Source organism: Periophthalmus magnuspinnatus, chromosome 22 (genome assembly GCF_009829125.3).
Source record: "Periophthalmus magnuspinnatus isolate fPerMag1 chromosome 22, fPerMag1.2.pri, whole genome shotgun sequence".
Classification (NCBI taxonomy): domain Eukaryota; kingdom Metazoa; phylum Chordata; class Actinopteri; order Gobiiformes; family Gobiidae; genus Periophthalmus; species Periophthalmus magnuspinnatus.
In genome coordinates this window covers 25,419,843-25,439,996 of record NC_047147.1, presented here as the reverse complement: position 1 = coordinate 25,439,996, position 20,154 = coordinate 25,419,843, and the positions used below count along the sequence as shown (strand labels likewise).

At 39.5% G+C, this 20,154-nt stretch overlaps 2 protein-coding genes across 7 annotated transcripts in view; both read left to right on the top strand.

Moving 5' to 3' along the window:
* Positions 1–14,178, top strand: part of LOC117390442 (titin-like) — a 46,404-nt gene extending 32,226 nt beyond the window's left edge. For 3 of the 5 annotated variants that reach the window (XM_055230885.1, XM_055230887.1, XM_055230886.1), the window contains exons 16-23: positions 213–398; positions 1,906–2,019; positions 2,474–2,626; positions 3,152–3,238; positions 4,337–4,651; positions 6,002–6,079; positions 8,024–8,086; positions 11,521–14,171. In XM_055230885.1, coding sequence (XP_055086860.1) covers positions 213–398; positions 1,906–2,019; positions 2,474–2,626; positions 3,152–3,238; positions 4,337–4,651; positions 6,002–6,079; positions 8,024–8,086; positions 11,521–11,637 — 1,113 coding nt within the window. In that variant the 3' untranslated portion in view covers positions 11,638–14,171. Of the gene's footprint in view, positions 1–212; positions 399–1,905; positions 2,020–2,473; positions 2,627–3,151; positions 3,239–4,336; positions 4,652–6,001; positions 6,080–8,023; positions 8,087–11,520 lie in introns of all 5 variants that reach the window. The other 2 variants (XM_055230883.1, XM_055230884.1) reach the window with 2 other exon arrangements.
* Positions 14,179–19,561: 5,383 nt separating this feature from the next.
* Positions 19,562–20,154, top strand: part of LOC117390440 (nesprin-2-like) — an 86,303-nt gene continuing 85,710 nt past the window's right edge. For both annotated transcript variants that reach the window (XM_033988183.2, XM_055230888.1), the window contains exon 1: positions 19,562–19,694. In XM_033988183.2, coding sequence (XP_033844074.2) covers positions 19,659–19,694 — 36 coding nt within the window. In that variant the 5' untranslated portion in view covers positions 19,562–19,658. The remainder of the gene's footprint in view (positions 19,695–20,154) is intronic.

Genomic DNA, 20,154 nt, shown 5'->3' with positions numbered 1-20,154 from the left:
CCTTCGGGTAATACACACACACATTACGTCCACGTGGTGAGGTCAGGTACACACAGAAGAACCAGAACTGAATAAGCGGCTTGGATGAGCAGCAAAACGTCTTCACTCTTGCAACGATTTGTCCAGTTGACAGATTTAAACTTCGTCTTTTGCTACCACCAAACTGATTAAACAGACTCCTCCTGCCTCTCTCCTTCTTTGTCTTTATTCAGGTGGTGCTGGGCGACTCGGCGCAGATCCGCTCCACTCTTCAGGGCTTCAGTCTGGTCCTGGAGGAGATGTCTCAGGTCTGTGATGTCAGCTCTCTGAAGCTCGAGCTCCAGGAAGCCGACCGAGAGGTGGCGCAAGTGCAAGACAGTTTCACCGCTCCTCTGTCCAAACTGCAACATGCTGCTTCTGTGAGTCTGATCAAATAACTGCAGTTACAGTCACCTTAAGACTGGATGTAACCAAGTTTTTTGGAGCTTTTTTTTGGAAATGAGTAAATGTTATGTTTTTGTTCACAGAGGTCCCCCGTTTATCGTGGAGCTTACATTCTAAAAATAATCCGCAATAGGCAAAATCTGCGAAGTATCAGCTTTATTTTTTGCAATAATTCTACATGTTTTTGTCTGTAAAACCCCTCACCACACACTTTATACACTTTTCTCACACAGGCGTTAACATTTTCTCACATTTCTCTCTCGTTTAAACTCTCTCAAAGTTCAAACCTTCATCGGCGCCTTTGTCGGTGCAGAACGTTTCATCGACATTGTGGGTTTTGCTAGGGAGAAAACTTGCAAACATACAGCACTTCAGAGTCACACTGCGATCCAACATTTACGTAAATTTGTCTGAACAGGACGCACAACACAATGCACACTCATATGCAGTAAAAAAATAAAATAAATCATGCGAAATTGCTCCAAAAAAAGCAAACAAGGCCGTGAAAGGTGAACTGCGTTATAATGAGGGACCACTGAACAGTAAAGGTATTTTCATTTCTCACCAACCTGAAAATAAGCACAAAAAGCATTGCTCTGATTAGTTGTGTTCAGTTTTTTTTTCCAGATTCCCCACAGCATCTGAAAAAAAAAATTGTATGTGGATATTACAGTACTAAAGGGGTTGACTTAGAAATACCTACCTCCCCCTTCCACAGTGTGAAAATAGCACCCTATCTTTAATCTGGTTAAAGCGAATCCTCAAACCCAAAGGTTGGCGGTTCAATTCCCACTCTGGCTGCTGTATACTATTAGTTGTTGTGGAATTTTCTAATAGTAAAAACTTTAAGAATATAAAATCAACAGAGAAGCTGTCTTGAATCAAAAAGTCTGGTTTATTGAATCAATTGTGCACAATCGTCAAAAAGCTGTTGTCTCTAATAGTGTCGTCTTGCCCTCAGTTCACAAATAAACAAACAAACAGTGTATTTATCCCACCAAAACGATCATAACAGTTTAGCTTAGTCCAAGTGGCTGGATGCCGTTGGACGCAACATGCAAGAGATACACTCAAGCGTAACAACAGATGGTATTACGAAGGTTGGGTTAAAGAGATCCACAACAATACAAGATTTAGGGTAAAGAAGGCCACAACATGTTCTATCCTTGACCAAGACACTTTACCCACTTTGCCTCTGTACGTGTGTGTGAGCGATCGGTGGTGGTCAGACCCAGAACACATTTTCAGGAGTCTGTGATCAATCCGAGCGTTCATGGTCCTGTTTAGGAGTTTGATTTTCAACAAAAAGGTGAGAGTGACCAACTGAAAAACTGTTGGCTAATGCTAGTTAGTTTGAGACTCTTATGCGTACCGTTAGCATCACACTCCCAGGGAATGTTGATGGCATCAGCTGTAAAGTATATAACGCTAACCACAGCATTTTGGTGAAGATATTCTTTAAAAAATGTTTGTTTTTTGCAGGAGGTTGAGACCATTGAAGCCGAGGTGAAGAAAATGGAGAACGACGTGGCTGAAATCAAACTGCTCCTGGCCTCTCCTGAGAGTTTACCCAGCCCCAAAGTGCGGAGACTCAAGGTCAGAATCATAACTGTAATATTTACTAGACTTCATTTGATGAATTGTAATGGTACAATTAGCTTTGTGATTTATGAATTTAAAATCACAGTGTACATTTTAGCTCAGGAGCATTTGAGAGAATACTGCTCACATGTTGCATGTTTGTAGAGGTCTAAACTACAGTGTTAACAAATAGAATAAGACCCCATGGAGATACAGGGAGGACATCTGACACACAGGGACATTTCAGGAATTGTTTGTAGAGGTCTAACTGCAGGGTTAGCAGCTTTTACACAAGATAAAACCTCACAGAGACACAGGGACATTTAACTTTCAAAGAGAACATTATATTACCTTAACAGTTGAAGCCAAATTGCATGAAATTGATACTTAAGTTTTTGTCTGTGGGCAAGACACTAAACTGCCTTTATAATAGCAACATTTGACACATTCTTCTCCCATATCGTGTCAGATTGTGGAGCAGAAGATCCAGGCGATGCAAAGGACCATAGACGAGGTGCAGAGAAACAAACCTCACCTGGATCTGCCGGAGAAGGCTGAGGAGACCCTGACTGTGTTCACTGTGGTGAACCACCTGCAGGTTCTGCTACAAGAACTACAGAAGGTACAGGGCTAAGAGATAAAGAACAATAAAGAATCAGTTATGCGCTGTGTCCAAAACATACAATATCATTTTATTTAAAGCCACACTTTTAGCCAAAATAGCCAAAAATAGAAGAATTTTGGTTGTTTTTATTGTGCATACAACATGAGTGAGTTTGCATCTCCACAAACCTGACTCTTATTTGGGCTGGACGAGGACCTGCACTCCCTTGTTTCCATGGAAATGGTGATCGTTTGACTATAATTTCTACATTTTTTCTACATGGAGAACATTCCAACATATGGTTTTAACTTTCTGTTTTTATGGAATCATGCAGATGGCATGCCGCTTTCAGGAAGTTACATGGCGTTGCTTTAATGTCCATTTCAGTAACTTTTTAAATCGCTTAAGTTAAGTTATAAAAAAAAAAAAAATTGCATAATTTTTAAATATTTTTCTAATGTTTTATGAACTTAAAACTGCAGATGAAAGGTGTGACAGGCATCTCTAATGAACTAACTCTCATGAACTTTAATTCTATTTCAGAAAGTGCCAGCTCTGTTCATCCCACAGCCTGACCAACCCCGACAGTCTCCATTGCTGCCTCGACCCGAGAAAACTACATCTGAGGAGGTGAGATTTGGTGACCTGTTTATTGCCAAATGCTGTTTATTCAGTTTTGGGAAGAGTACTTTGAAAATGCCTCAAGTGGAGGAGTTCAAATATCTCGGGGTCTTGTTCACGTCTGAGCGTCTGCAGTGATGCGGTCGCTGTATCGGTCTGTTCTGCTGAAGAAGGAGCTGAGTCTAACGGCAAAGCTCTCGATTTACGGGTCAGTCTACGTTCCTGCCCTCACCTGTGGTCATGAGCTCTGGGTAATGACTGAAAGGACAAGATCGTGAATACAAGCGGCCAAAATGAGTCTCCTCCTCAGAGTGGCTGGGCGCTCCCTTAGACATAGGGTGAGGAGCTCTGTCACACGGGAGGAGCTCGGAGTAGAATCGCTGCTCCGCTACTGAGCCAGTTGAGGTGGCTCGGGCATCTGCTCAGGATGCCTCCTGGGCGTCTCCCTAAGGAGGTGTTCTGGGCATGTCCCATCGGGAGGAGGCCCCGGGGAAGACCCAGGACACGCTGGAGGGACTATGTCTCTTGGCTGACCTGGGAACACCTTGGGGTCCCTCTGGAGGAGCTGGTGGATGTGTCTGGGGTGAGGGAAGTCTGGGAGTCCCTGCTTAGACTGCTGCCTCCATGACCTGGCCCCAGATAAGAGGAAGAAATTGGATGGATGTGTACTTTGAAAATGCATTTACTTACAGAATATTGAATAACTGCACTGAAGTGTATTGTATGTGTACTGTATTTTGAATATTTTTGAATAATTTCACTTGATTTGCATTATATTATAGTGTAAATATGTGGCATGCAGCTTTATGCTGATGTATGTGTACATACATACATACATATATATATATATATATATATATATATATATATATTATTATATTATTTTTTCCCTTACTAATACCGTGGAGTTTGCATGACTTTAGTTCTGAACACCAAATGAAAGAAGTTACTTCCCAACACTGATTATATAAAAAAAAAAGGTTAAAATTAAATTGAAAGCGATGCCGTGTGTAAATAAGAGTTTTTGTTGTCGTATACTCAGCTTTAGTGATAAAATAAGATAGTTCATTGCTAATAATTTCCATTATTGAATTTATTTTATTGCAGAAGGAGGAGGGAGAGATCCAGATAGTTCATGTGAAGGAGGATGTTTTGAAGAGTTCAGGAGCAGAGCTGCTGACTGTGGAAAAGTCAACCCCAGAACAGAGGACGACCCCAGAACAGAGGACGACCCCTACTCCACCAGATACAACCCCTACTCCACCAGATACAACCTCTACTCCACCAGATACAACCTCTACTCCACCAGATACAACCTCTACTCCACCAGATACAACCTCTACTCCACCAGATACAACCTCTACTCCACCAGATACAACCTCTACTCCACCAGATACAACCTCTACTCCACCAGAGCCTGAGGTACTACACGCCAACGAAACTACTACTAATACTACTACACGTCAATAAAACTGCTACTACTATCACCACTACAGCACGACTAAAAGTACTACTACTACAACAACTACATCACCACAGGAAAATTATTGCTACTAGTATTATTACCACTGCTCCTGCTACTACTAATACAACTGCAACACAACTAGAGAAGTGCTACTACTACGACTGCTACTACTACTACTACTACTACTGCTACTACTACTACTACGACTGCTACTACTACTATTACTACTACTGCTACTACTACGACTGCTACTACTGCTGCTACTACTACTGCTACTACTATTATTACTACTACTGCTACTGCTACCACTACAACTACGCACCAATACAAAACTATTACTACTACTTCAGTGTGTTGAACAGTATTTACTAACACCTCACTGTAGTACAGTCTGTATATGTATATAACCTGTAGACTGCTGAGTGTCCTCTCTGTCCTGCCTTGTAAATCAAAGTCTTTTGTAAAAATGTTTCTCCCAGATGCACGTTGTACAAACCCGATCTTTTGCATGTCACAAGTTTATCATTTAACCAAAAAACAGAAGCACAACTACTTTTTTCACAGCTTTAAATCAGACCTGTGCTGGTTTAAACCTGATGAATTATTTCTTCCTGTGGTTTTGTTTCACCTCATGTTGATTCCTTTCAAATCAAATAGTTTACGTGTCGTTTGAGCATTCTCAGTAAATTAGTTTAAATTCGGTAATTGTACATTTCAAAAACATTATTATAAATTTCAAAAGGCAAGGCAAGTTTATTTGTATAGCACAGTTGGTACACAAAGTAATTCAAAGTGCTTTACAGAATAAGAAAGACATTAAAATCACACAAATCAAAACATAAATAATCACAAATAATCATCATAAAACTAACATTAAAACAGACGTATCTATGTCTCCATTTCTATTACTACTTCCTGATAATAACTATGATACTGATTTATTCTTAATAACAAAAACATTGGACATGATCTCCAAGTTGTTAATGGTATAATTTGGCGTTGTGGTTCCAGACAATTATCCAATCAGAGCGCAGAATGAGCCTCACATGACTCGCTCAGTTGCGTTGCCAGTTTCAAAGCTGAAATCCAGTTGGTTTAAACCTAAAATGACTCGCTCTGATCTGAAAGGTCACGACCTAAACTCTGACTCTGAGGTTTCACATGAGGCCTGTCCATAAACTGAGAATGAAACAAACTTGTATGTGTCTGTAGACTCAGTGCAGGTTACATACTGTACTTTTAAAATCCACACAATATATATAATCACATGACCCGTGTCGCTAAGAGCATGTTGTTGATGGTTGCAGTCGCCTCCAGGAAGCCCGTACAGGGTGTTTGGTTTATTGTGGTGGATGTGGGACCTTTTCCTGGGCGCAGCTCCTCAGGTAAAGCCCACTATAAACGCCGTCGTCGTGTGGGGGAAAGACTGCCCTCTGCTGGTGTCTCTCTGAATCTCAGTTTTTACGGTTTCACTTCTCAGAACGCTTTGTGCGGGCCTCGTGTGGGGACGAACGATATTACTCTCTTCTTTTGTTTGCTCTTCTTGCTCTTCTGGGGATTCTGGTTCAAAGGATTATCTATAATTATTTGTATTTCATGTTTCAAATATATTGCAGTGGTGTTTCATACATTGCATATCTCTTATTTTATAGTTTGTAATTTGACTAATTAAGATCATTTATTTCAAGTTTACCCATTTATTACAATGTCATACTGTTGGCTCTTTGAATATTCACATGCCTCTATTAAAGGTGCACTATGTAACTTTCATATGGTGGCTCTGTTACCTCCTTGTCTCTATGGAGATGTTATTTCTTTCCCTAGAATGTTCCACGGTATGCAAATAAACATATTTTGCATTTATTCAGTTACATTTGTTTTTTATTGCACAAAAGTACTTTGAAAAACGCACACTCTTACTGTGACTGATGTTGCCTCTCCGCAGATCTGACTTGTAACTTGCATTGGTAGCATCACTTGTCCCTCCATTGAGTTACATAAGTTGAACGCTAATACTGTGGAACATTCTAGGCAAAGTAATACCATCTCCATGCAGACAAGTGGGTGGCTCTCCAGGAAAGTTCCATGGGCCTTTATTGATACTTTGCAGTTGAGGTCATCAACATTCTCGGGGGGTGAGGCTAACTGTAGGCACTGCTCTGTCTGAAGCTCTGTTACTTAAATTATAGTTAATTTTAACACAATCTGACCATAAATAGTTTAATTGGAACTAAAACAGGTGGGTTGATTTGTGCTGTAAACTCAGAAAAAATTACTGTGACAAGCTAGCTAGCATTAGCCAACAGTTTTTTTTTTTGCTAATCAAACTTTCTGTTGAGAATCAAACTCCTAAACGGCGCCATGAACACATGTCCTGACCACAAGCTCCTGAAAATGTGTCGTTTAAATCCATTTTTTCTTGAGTTTTCAGACTATCTTAAAATGTTTTAGAGCAGCGTTTGCTACGTGTGCATTGTGTCTCCATGGCAACTGATGAACTTTACTCCATAGAAACATGTGTAGAAAACCCCCAGCATGATGTCACTGCAAAGTATCAATAACAAACCGTACTATTTCACAAACTTTATCAAAGTTATGTTTTTAAAATGCTAAAATTCTTTGGTAAAGTAAAACTAAAGTACATAGATGCGACCTATTTCATCCAGTGCCATTACCATGAACATAAATCCAATTTGTTAGTCAATTTTGTATAGTGTAATTTATTTCTTATTAATTAAACCTTAAAATGACTCGCCTAAAAACAGAATGTGACCCTGTAGCTTTCCACTACCTTCATTTAATACATTACAAGTCAAATGCTAAAATGTATAAATCCTGCTAACCCTGTAGTTCAGACCTTTACAAACTATTTCTGAAATGTTTGTGAGTCTTAGTTTTAAGTTGTCGTCAAATGTTCCTGTGAAAAGTGTCTTAGGTGTTAATTTTAGCCCCATTATAGTCACTTTTTCATGTAGTCTGTTACATACTCTTCAAACCAATTTGACTCCACTTCTCTCTACTTGTTTTAGTTTAGCGTAACATTATGTGAAGTTCAGTCAGATTCATAGCACGTCGCGCTAAAGCTCACACAACCTAAACCTACTATCTTATAATAGTTGTAAATATCAACATGACTTTTCATTCTCTGGCTGCTGTAACCCAAACCTGGACATTGTAACAGTTTATTTTAACCACATTTCCTCCTCTGTGTGTCTAACCATGCGTGCTGCTTTGTACTGACCTCTCCTCTGAAGCGTGTGGTCTGTTAGCATTTAGCATCATTAGCGTCCTCTTGTTGCTGATGGAAACTTATTTGTCGTTGGTGTCAGGAGCCAGAGGTCGACATCTCTGAAGACGTCCCACCCGATGCATCGCAAACTGAAGAGGAAAAGGTAAAAACAGAAAAAAATCTCTTCACAAAGCATTCACAACACTCAAATTCAGGCATTTTTAGGCGGTGTACCACAAGGGTCTGTTCTAGTGCCGTTTATTTTCATTATACACGCTCTCCCTGGGTTGTAATTCACTAGATTAGGTACCATCTCAATGCCACCCAGCTTTGTGTCCTCGTCTCCCCAAACAATGGCTCATCCGTTTTACTTTACATGCCTTTCTTGTGGAAATAAAAAGAAATGGATGCCCTATAATTTCCACTGGATGAATGAAAATAAGACTGAGGATATTCTGTTTGGACCTCACACTGATACCCTTCCATCTGACCTCGGGTTCCTCACTACAAATTTGTACATTTCTTTAAAAAATCGTAGTGTTTTATGGACTCACTTTTAAACTTTGGGCAGCAAATTTCAAATGTTATCAAAACTAGCTTTTTCAAATTCACATAAATGTTCAAAGAGGCACGGTCAGAGGAATCGTGAAACATGTGTGAGTCACTATTAGTTAATTAATTAAACAAAAGAGAAAAGTGAGAAAATGTTGATGTCTGTCTGAGAAACGTGTATAAAGTGTGTGGTGAGGGGGTTTTACAGCTGCAAAACATAGAGAATAACTGTCAAAAATAAAGCTTTCACCTATTGCGAGTTATTTTTAGAACGTGACCCCCGCGATAAACGAGGGACCAGTGTACACGCCTTTGCTACTTGTTACACGTAGTCCTCCCACAATCTTCCCTCGTCAGGTTACAGCAGGTTAGTCCAAAATGCTGCTGACAGGCTGTTCACTGGTTCTAAAAAAGAGGGGCCATATCACACCCATCCTAGCCCAACTCCACTGGCTAACTGTTAACACAAACGCTCTTAACTTCCTGTCTGTCCCACCGTCCCGCCTCAAAACCAAAGGAAGACTCCCTCTCGTTAAATCCATCCAAAAAATTCATCTCAGCCCATCCCTAGCACTTTGGCATGAAATATCCAAAAGGTAAAAGCGCAAATTTTGATCATTTTCGTTAGTGACAAGACCCAAGACCCAAGAACAAATCTGCCTTTTAATAATATTCATTTTACTTTTTACTCCATCTGTAATATTACTGTTAGGATGTTGTGATGTTTTCCGAAACCCAGCAGTCGGGTTAACATTAGGCTAACTGAAAATTCTCTCAAGTGACGACACAATCCTGATCTTTATTAATAAATGTATAAACTGTATCCTGTCTTTTTTATAGGACAAAACAAAACTGCTAACCCATTTTCTGCTTTTAACGGTCCCATCTTCTGCTTAATCAAACCATCAAATCATGTTTCTATCGTGGTTTCCTCACCAAAAAACGTACCTGGAGTTGTGTTTTCATTCATTCATCGTGTCTTCGTTCACGCCTGCGCATTTAGTCCGTCTCTGTTCCACCTCGTGATGTCATTACGTGGTCACTTTGCTGTGCTCCTTTGTGTTTTTAAAGTCCATTCACTGTCTCGGGTCTTATTCTTATCACACGTGTTCCATTTGCGTTCACAATAATGCAACTTTGGTACTAATTTTTTGAAGCTAGCAACTATAATTTTAGTCGCTAGCTTATATAATTCATATTTTATTGTTAGATATTTATTGTATACACATAAACAATGATCAGAAACAATAAAATGTGTTTGAAAATTGGAGTTTACCACAGTTAAAAGTGCAGTATGTAACGTTTCCGGTGGAGGTCAAAGTCATAAAAGTTACATAATGCATCTTTAAATATCTAACTCATCCAAAGGTAAAAGAAAAGTACGTTATGTTAAAAGCTAAATTAGAAAAAAATGGTTTGCTAAATAATACTGACGTGTGTTCCTAAAGCTAAACCGTACATTTCAATCTTCCTCCCTTCACCTCCATAACAATTGTCGGTGACCCTTCATAATAACTACACTTTAATTAGCCTTAATAAAACATGAACAAAAGCTTAATTCATAATGAACAAATTGTTGGTTTTTTAGAAGAATGTCCAAGGCTTAGTAACTTCTTAAATGCGCTGGATCTGAATTTTACCGTCTTAGAAATGTGAAAAACTGAACTCGTTTACCGTATTTTTTTGGACTAGACGTCGTTCTGGAGTATTCAATTCAATTCAATTCAATTCAAGTTTATTTATATAGCACATTTAAAAACAACCTCATCTGACCAAAGTGCTTCACATAAAATAGTAGTAGGAGTAGGAGTATAAGTCGCACCAGCCAAAAAATGCACAATCATGAAGAAAAAAAACATATATAAGTTGCACTGGAGTATAAGTTTATTTATTTTACAAAATCTGAGACCAAGAACAGACATTTTATCTTTAAAGGCAAATTGTAATAATGAGAATAAAATAGAGAACAACAGGCTGAATATCAGTACATCACGTTAACGCAGTGCTTCTCAATTATTTTCTATCATGCCCCCCCCATAAAGAAGAAAAAATTTCGCGCCCCCCCCCCCCCCCGAAAAAATAAAAGAAATGAAATGATATAATGAAATTTAATTAAATATCAAATAAATAAAATAAAATTAATCAAATTTAATCAAACATCAAAAAAATAAAATTAATCAAATTTAATCAAACATCAAAAAAATAAAATTAATCAAATTTAATCAAACATTAAAAAAAAATAAATAATCAAATTTAATCAAACATCAAAAAAATAAAATTAATCAAATTTAATCAAACATCAAAAAAATAAAATTAATCAAATTTAATCAAACATCAAATGAAGAGAACTATTTGAGAACCACTGCGTTAACGTAACACATTTATATTTATTCAGCGACATGAAGCACAGACAGAACTGAACACGTGTCTGGTTTATTAACGTAAGATATTAACAGTTAATCAGATAAATAAAGCAGAAAAAACAAGCAACAAGTTTACTCTGGATCTCACTCCAAATCAATAAATCCATTGAGTTCTTCATCCTCGGTGTCACTTCTGTCGAGTATAAATCACACTCCCGGACAAACTATGAAAAAAGTGACACTTACAGTCCGGAAAATACGGTAAATAGTTCGCAGTAGTCCAGAGTTACTGCTCACTTACCTCACGCCTTCTGAGTTATTCTAGTTATTCACTGTGATGACGGTAAAGCAAGCAACAACTAGCATGCTAACGTCCATTTCCTGGTAATCAGACAATAAAACGCTTTCTGGATGCAGTACACAGTGATCTCATTTTGACGATACATGAGAAAAACTGCAAACCTGATCTTTTAATGACGTCGTTACTAAGCCTCAATCATTCTAATGAAACTATTTGTTCATTATACATTAAATCTCGGTTTATGCTAATTAAGGTTTAGTTATTATAAAGCGGTAGCGTCGTCCTTCTCTGTATTAACTGTGTCTCATATTTGAACTAAGTGAATGTGGTGCCGTGGCCTTGGACTTGTCTAACCCTCTAATCCTAATCCCATTTTTGTAGGAGGCTGAATCCGAGGACGCTGGTTCGATCCCCGTCCCGTCCACCGGAGAGGACACCCCGGTATCCCCCTCCCCCAGCGAATCCTCCTCCAAATCCGGCCGATGCGTAGTGTCCTAGGCCTAAAAGCCGCCGCAAACCATCACTAGAGACGCTACTGTCGTTACTTACGGACTTTTATTTTGCACTATGTTTAACGTTGCCAAAGATATTTACACTGTTGTCTATAAAGTTGTCATATTTTTGTTTTTGTAATCGCCAATAAATCAACAATTAACGGTTATTTAGGGCTGCGAATTGGCGTCTTACGCAGCACCAACGTGGTTAACCCTTTAGTTTAGACAAATACAAACAAGTTCCAAAATGTCCCTTTGCCTCAGATGCCCTCCCTGCGTCTCCATGAGGACTTATTCTGCATAAAAGATCTCTACAAACATGTTCTTAAATGCATGGGATTCTTGGACTAGTTTCACAGTTTGTCTCCTCTCAAATGTTACAAAACGCTTTTTTAACAACAAAACAAACAAACAACAAACAAAAATAATCATACTCTACGGCAACAGTGTAAAGAAACGTACTCGACGAATGAATGAATGAATGCATTTTTGAATGTCAGTATTTTGAACCTGTTACATTTTAAGCCTCCTGCAAAGACTAAAGACTATAATATATTTTGACTTTGCATGAGAATGACAATTATAATGTATAATTTAGAGACGACTAATATATATGTGGAAAAACTATCTTAAACAACCGATTAAGACTTGTACATGTTAAGTATAATATATGGAATTACTACAGTAAACTACTGAAATGTCCTTTCAAATGTGTACAAGGCAGAATCGCTCACAATGAAGTGTCTTGACAAACGGTTTCTACTTTTTCTGGTTGGACCCCCATCGTATCACAAATATATATTTTTGTGGATTTTTAAACTAATGATTTACAAGAATCTAAAGTTTAAAAGTGCAGTTACAATTTTGTCGTTATATTATTGTTAACAAAATAAATGCAACGATTCAGCGATGTTTTAAAGTGCATTTGACAGATTAGAGATTATATTACAGATTAGATTATAGATTAGATTACAGATTCGATTACAGATTATGATTATAGATTAGATTACAGATTCGATTACAGATTATGATTATAGATTATGATTACAGATTAGATTATAGATTAGATTATAAATTAGATTACAGACTAGATTACAGACTACATTATAGATTAGATTACAGATTAAATTATAGACTAGATTACAGATTAGATAATGGATTACATTACAGACTAGATTATAGACCACATTATAGATTCGATTACAGATTAAATTATAGATTATGATTACAGATTAGATTATAAATTAGATTACAGACATTATAGATTAGATTACAGATTAGATAATAGATTACATTACAGACTAAATTATAGACTACATTATAGATTAGATTACAGATTAAATTATAGATTAGATTACAGATTAGAAAACAAAAAATTGAAAAAAAAACAGGAAGTAGTGCCGAGTTCTTAAAACACAATCCCTCAGCTCACTTCAGTCCCATGTCATGTATTTTTATGAGTCTAATCATAACTACCGTGTCATTTTGGGTATGATCTTAAACCTAATGCTCTAATCTGTCATATGGATTTTCATTTTTGGGTCCTCGGTCGCCAGACGAGAGTCACGGCTCAAGACCATTCATACAAATATTTTTCACGTACAGATTTTGCCTTGTTGTGACTAAATATGTCTACTCCTTCGTACATAAAACTCCTGAGAACTCTTTTAACGTCTATGGCCCGTGTTGTAATTATAACTCAATTCAACGTACACAGTGTAACGCAACAACTTGGGCCCGAAAATGTCACTTTTTTTTTTCAATCTTTAATTTCTACAGCTCCCTGCGAACACGAGTATTCCGATGTTAAACGTAAAATATATTTATCCTCTTTTTGGTTCCTTGTGGGTTAAATTAGCCGTGATTTAAATTCTGTATGTTTATAAAGTTATTTTAAAATTTTCTTTTCATTTTGTCCTAGAAGGTATTTCACGGCCAAATCATTTATTATGAGCTATTTTCTTAATACAAAACAGGCAAAGGATTCTTATAGCTTTAAAATCTTCTTTAAAATCAAAAATCCCGTTTAAATGAGCTTTTTTTGCACTTAAAATTAGCGAAAACACAATAATTAACACCGTAAAATTAAAATAATAAAAAACAATTACTCAATTTAAAATGCTGCATATGTCCAAATTTGTTTTTCTTTTTTGTTTTTTTTGTTTTTTTGTTGTTGTTTTTTAGCAATTCTTAGCAATTTGTACATGCAACCAAATATCTAACCTCTTCAGTATTTCCTATGCTGTTGTTTACATAAAAAGTGCAAAATGTGATATAAAATTTGCCCAAGTGAAAGGTTGGGGTTGTGGGTCTGTATTGTTCTGCATGGACCTTGGACTTTAATGTGATTAATCTGTATCATAAAGCTATAGCCCGTGTCTGTGCAGTGTGAAATCTTAAGCTAAATTTGAGCCTCGGTCTTATTCTCTCATAATATGAACTGATACATAATAATAATGATGATGATGATGATGATGTAATGCCGTGTGCTTTGCTTTGGTGTTTTCTGACTTTTGTATTTTCAATAAACTATTCTTTAACATTAACCAGGTGAGTTTTAATCCAAAGTTCTCAGTCAGGTCCTTATATATTGTATTGTGTATTGTACAGGTGACATCTCGAGGACTTTCCATAATTCAGTTTGGTTTAAATTGTCAGTTACCGTGGCGACATCCTCATTTCTGTCATAAAAGCCCTGGATATGCTCTACTGGTGAATTTATGTGAGGGAACTATCGTGAAGTTTACTCCGTTTGGACGACTAAATATGTGCAGATACGATGAACATGACAGAAAGTAAAGGCGCAATACGGAACTTTTCTGGTCGGTAGATGGAAACGGGCATCTGTTTGTTTCCATGGAGATGATATGGTTTCTCTTTGGTTTTCACCTGTCTCCTTTCTTTTATACCCTCCATTTCTCTCTTCTTCCCTCCCTCATTGTCAGTTTTTCCTCTCTCTCTCTTCTCTCATCTCTCTCTTTCTCTCTTTCCCTTCTCTCTCTATTCTCTCTCTGACTCTTGTCTCCCTCTCTCCTCTCTTCTCTCTTTCCTCTCTTCTCTCATCTCTCTCTTCTCTCTTTCTCTCTCTTTCCCTTCTCTCTCTCTGTCTCTTGTCTCCCTCTCTCCTCTCTTCCTCTCCCCTTTCAAATTTTACCCGTCGTTTTATACCTCCTCTCTTCTTTCTTCCTATGTATCTCTGTCTCCTCCCTCTACCTCCCTCTCCCTATCTATTCTTTGGTTTTCACCTGTCTCCTTTCTTTTATACCCTCCCTTTCTCTTTCTCCCCCCCTCACTATCAATCCATTTTCCTCTCTCTTCTCTTTTTCTCTTCTCTCTGTCTCTTTTCTGTCTTTCTTCTCTCTCTCTTCTCCCTCTCTCTTCTCTCTCTGTCTCTTCTTTCTTTTTCTTCTCTCTCTCTCTTCCTCCTCTCCCTCTTCGCTCTCTGTCTCTTCTCCCTCTCTCTTCCTCTCCCCCTTTCACCTGTCTTTTTTATACCTCCTCTCTTCCTTCTTTCTATGTATGTCTGTCCCCCCCTCCCTATGTCTCCTTAACCTCCCCTCAACCCCTCTCTCCTCTCTTTTCTCTCTTTCTCTCTTCTCCTCTCTCGCGTCTCTCTCTCTCTCCTTCACTACTTTACCTGCTTTTATTTTCACCCTCCCCCTTTTACCCTCTTTCTTTCTATCTCTCTCTCCGCCTCCTGACCTTTTGCTCCACCCCCTCACTCCCTCATCTCATTTTCCCTTCTCTCTCTCTCTGTCTCTGTGTGTGTGTCTCTCCTCCCTCCTTCTCTCCTCTCCTCCTCCCTCTCTTTCTCTCTCTCTCTCTCTCTCTCTCTCTGTGTGTGTCTCTCCTCCCTCCTTCTCTCTTCTCCCCCCCTCTCTCTCTGTGTCTCTCCTCCCTCCTTCTCTCCTCTCCTCCCTCTCTCTCTCTCTCTCTGTGTGTGTGTCTCCCCTCCTCCCTCTCTCTCTCTCTGTACCTGTCCAGTCTCTCGTTCACCTGTGCGTTCACCTGATCCACCTTCGGCCAAACCAGGAAGTCACCTGTTTAGAGGAGGGGGCGGGGCTTATCTCTCCACAGACACACACACACACACTGAAAGAGAGAGGGAGCGCACAGGGAAGACTGGAACAGAGAAAAGAGTGGAAAAACAGGAGGGTAGCGGAGGATAGGACACTTTTCATGGAGTTTGTGGAGTACTGGTGCAGAGGCTGAGACTTTCCTGAAGCTGGTGAGTGTCAGCTCTGTGTTTTGTCGTGTCAGTTCTGCTCTGATCTCTCTTTTTGACTAACTCTGCTCTTCTTTCAAACTCAGCGACTGTTTGACCTCCTTAATTATTTGAAACTTGTATTAGCAGTTTGCCACGTTTCGCATTATTCTCTCCGCGTTAAAGCGTCAGTCGTGTCCATCGTTTGAAGCCGTTACGTGTGTTTGTGCTGCAAAGTTGTACAAGTTGAATCATTTTAATCCAAACGATCTGCAGCTCTGTGTCTCTGTCAGGTTTTGACGAACGAAGGAATGAATGAAACGGCGAATTTTACTTTTAAAAGAGTGGACGCAGCAGCCTTTTTTTTGAATTTGTAGTGAATTATATGAATAAGACAGGAGAGTTTGAGCTTCAGACAGTTTAAAGTTTGTCTGTAGATCTTAATAATTTTACTAGTTCGTGTGTTCTGTTCTGGATTCGCAGTAAAAACGTGCACATAATGACGTCTAATATTTGCATGGACTGTAGGAAACATACTGGACTGGACTGGAGCCGTGTTTCTGTGCTGCCAGTGTTAATCATGAATGAAGTTAGTTTTATAATGTCGTTGTAGTGAAATGTGTGTTTTTATGTGTTCAACCTGGGACACAGACAGTTTGGTAATAATCAAACTGTGAAAAGAAGTAGTCCAGATCGTTATTGTGCACTCGGGCCATTCATGACTTCTTCACATATCTCCTTGTGAGTCAGTAGAATCTTGAGACACTTCACTTATTTCAGTTCAATTCCAATTTATTTTTGTAAAGCCCAAAATCACAACCGCAGCAGTCGCCTCTTAGGGCTGAGAATGAGAATGAATTTAATCAACACAAAGTTAGAGAGTCAACGATGAAACAGAAACAGACAAGCAAATGAATCAACAGAACACAAGCAAATGGAGAACTGTCCCAGAGCAAAAGAAAAACTAAAAAAAAAAAAAAAAAACTGTGAGAAAAAGAGAAACCTGGAGGAGAACCAGAGTGAAGGAGAGATCCATGAACGGAGGAGGCTGCAGATGTGTCCAGGAACAGAGAGGGGCCCGTCCACGGCAGGACAGGACTCAGCCGGGTCATCCAGCCAGGTGAGGGAAGGGAGGGGGCGGGTCCACAGAACAGGATCAGGGCACAGGAGGGTATCGAGGGTCCAGTCATCACCGGGCGGTCAGCGGCCAGGCATCTGAAACTCACTCAGTACAAATGAATACTTATTTTTGTGTTCTGGTCATTTTCAAAGATATTTTTCTGTATTTTGGCGAAATAAATGACAGTTTATGCCCCTCTTTACTGTTGGAGGGGATCAAATTGGGCAAGAATAGGCACATCTGGGGCATTTCTTTAATAAAACTGGGACAAATGAATGGTTTTGGATCAATCGGCTGGGACAGAGGGAAAGGACTGTCTCGGGTAAACAGGGACGTCTGGTCACCCTGTGGAGACGGAAACAGCAGCTAAATCTGGTACAAATCATCTTTTCTTTTTTGAGATTAATGAATTTGTACATGGTCCATGGCAAAGAAGATATATATATAATTTACTGCAATTTTCTAAACTGTGTTACTTTTAAAATGTGCTACAAAAAAAATAAGACGGATGGTTTGTAAATTAAAATGATCTCTATGGACATGATCTAGTCACATTAAAAGAAGTGTGTTTTTGTGCAGATGTCTGCACTTACACCAGTCTATCAAATCTAACTTCACTGACATTAATCAGACTAATGGATTAGTAAAATAATTAACGATTAATCATCTCTAAACACGTGCTCAAAGACACTTAGATGACAAAAACTGTCACATTATTAAATCTAAATGTCAATCACTGACAATAATAATGGTTTACAGACTCTTGAACGTGATGACATCCTGGTTATTTGTATTAGTGACTAGACCCTAGAATGTGACATATTACAACAAAAACTCCATTTTAACTATCTTCATTTTAGCCGCCTCCATCTGTGCTAAACACTATTGACCTACAGAATGTTGTGATGTCATCTGAAACCCACATATTCAAAGGTTTCATCTACATGTCCAGAAGTAATGTTTTACTTTAATCTGGTTAATAATAGTTACTGGAACAATCTACAAAAAACTCTAAAACTCAGTATTATAATACCAATAGCTTCATTCATCAACTCAATAAAATCTATAGTACGTGACCAGTGTACTTGTTTTTAACTCTGTTTTTAAACTCTGCTCACCTATGTGTATATATGTAAATAGTGGAAAATAGTAAGTGTCTTTGTGTTGTTGTTTTGTTGTTGTTTTGTTGTTTTGTTTTGTCTTTGCCTGTGTGGATGTTATTCTGTTGTATGTTGAAATTTCTGCCTCTTGGCCAGTTCGTCGTTGAAAATGAGAATTGGTTCTCAACCGACCTACCTTGTAAAATAAACGTTAAATAAATAAAATAAATAATGTTTTCAATAAATCTCAGTGTGCAAAGGAAATAATTGATTACAAAAAATGCCTGTTAGTTGCACAAACTCCATCAGTAAAACCAAACATTTTCAGATCTCCAAACAGGGACTTGATGCTGCAAAGGCTGAACTTTAGCTGCAGTGTGTCTGTCCATATGTGTTTGTTGACATGACATCAGACAGATCACTAATATCATTTCAGAGCATGTGACATATTAGTTTCCAGATCAAACTTAAACTAACTTCACCTGATTTGTATCAATGGCTCCAGTGTAAGAGCTGCACAGACCGCTAACCAAAACAACATGTGGCCAAACCTCGTCAAAGCCTCGTCTGATCTCTCCGGTCAGGACTTGGATGGGAAACCTCTGGGAACATCAGGTGCTGTAGTGGGGCAGGATTGGCAAAATAATAATAAGAAAACACCCAAGGATACTGCACAGAACAAGTGAAAAACATTAAAAAAACAGGAGGAAAAGCCAAAGTTAAATCTGTCAACTGGACAAATTGTTGTAGGAGTTGACAGATTTAACTTTGGCTTTTACTTTGGATCAGACCGGGACGACTGAGGGATCACACAGACATAAAAACAGGAGATAAAAACATCCATTACAATAGAAAACTAGATGAGGTTGTGATTGTTCCTGTGGCGTGGGACTGTCTGAACAGCTCAGTTTGGAGCCGTGACTTGAAGAGAGGAAAGGAGCGGATGTTGCAGATGTTTTGGACTTTTTGCGTCCCCTGCACAGTCTCGTCAGTGACACCTCCAGGTCACTGTTGACGTTTCTCTGTGGTTTTTTAGCTCTGGCGTCATCCAAATATTCCTCGGTCACTCGTTACAGCCGTGGTCTTCTATGGCTCTTCATATTTAAACTCCTTGTGTGGAAGCATAGTCAGACTTGAATGGCCGATACTACTAACTAAGAGTTGGTGGCTTCTGTCCCTCACGTCTGTCCCTCGCTTCTGTCCCTCGCTTCTGTCCCTCGCTTCTGTCCCTCGCTTCTGTCCCTCGCTTCTGTCCCAGCGTAGTAATAGTATCTCACCCTCCCTGACTGTGGAGTGAATAAATAATCATTTCAACATCGTTCTACACATTTTAATGGCTCTTTTCCCTCCAGGCCCCAGACGACCCCCGCTCTGACCAGCCTTCTCCCCCCTGTCCTCCTCCCTCTTCCCCCCCTCCCTCTCTCACTCTGTCCCCCTCCTCCTCCACTTCACTCCCCTCTCCCTCCCACCCCTTCCCCCCCTCCCCTCTCCCCCCTTCGGACTCTCCCCTCCGTGTCATCCTGGAGCGAGTGTCTGAGCTGGAGCGCTGGCTGCACACGGCTCACTACAGCCTGGGAACCGCCGGGGCTGATGGGAAATACATGGAGGCTCTGGAGAAGCACCTGCTCACCTGTCAGGTAAGCCCCGCCCCCTCCACCTCTCACTTACACGCTCATCTGTCAGGTAAGTCATGCTACACCTGTCATTCCCTTGTTCTCTGATTGGCTAAGCTGCCTGTCAGTCATGCCCATCAGGGTGAACACAGCCTCAATAATGCTCTTAAAGTGGAGCTAAACTCCTGAACTCACCCACAACCACATTTCAAATAAAGCTGCTAAACTGGGCTGTACTTGGAGAACTAACGGGGACAGTGGTCGTGTCCCAACTCGCCAAATTCACAGTTTGAAGTACTTTTTGATGTACCGTTCGAAGTACCATTCAAAGATGACGAAGGGCACTCCTCCGTGTGGCCACTTTTGTGCTGAAATGCGACACGGAGCGACACGGAGCGACACGGAGCGACACGGAGCGACACGGAGCGACACGGAGCGACACGGAGCGACACGGAGCGGCACGGAGCGGCACGGAGCATCAGGG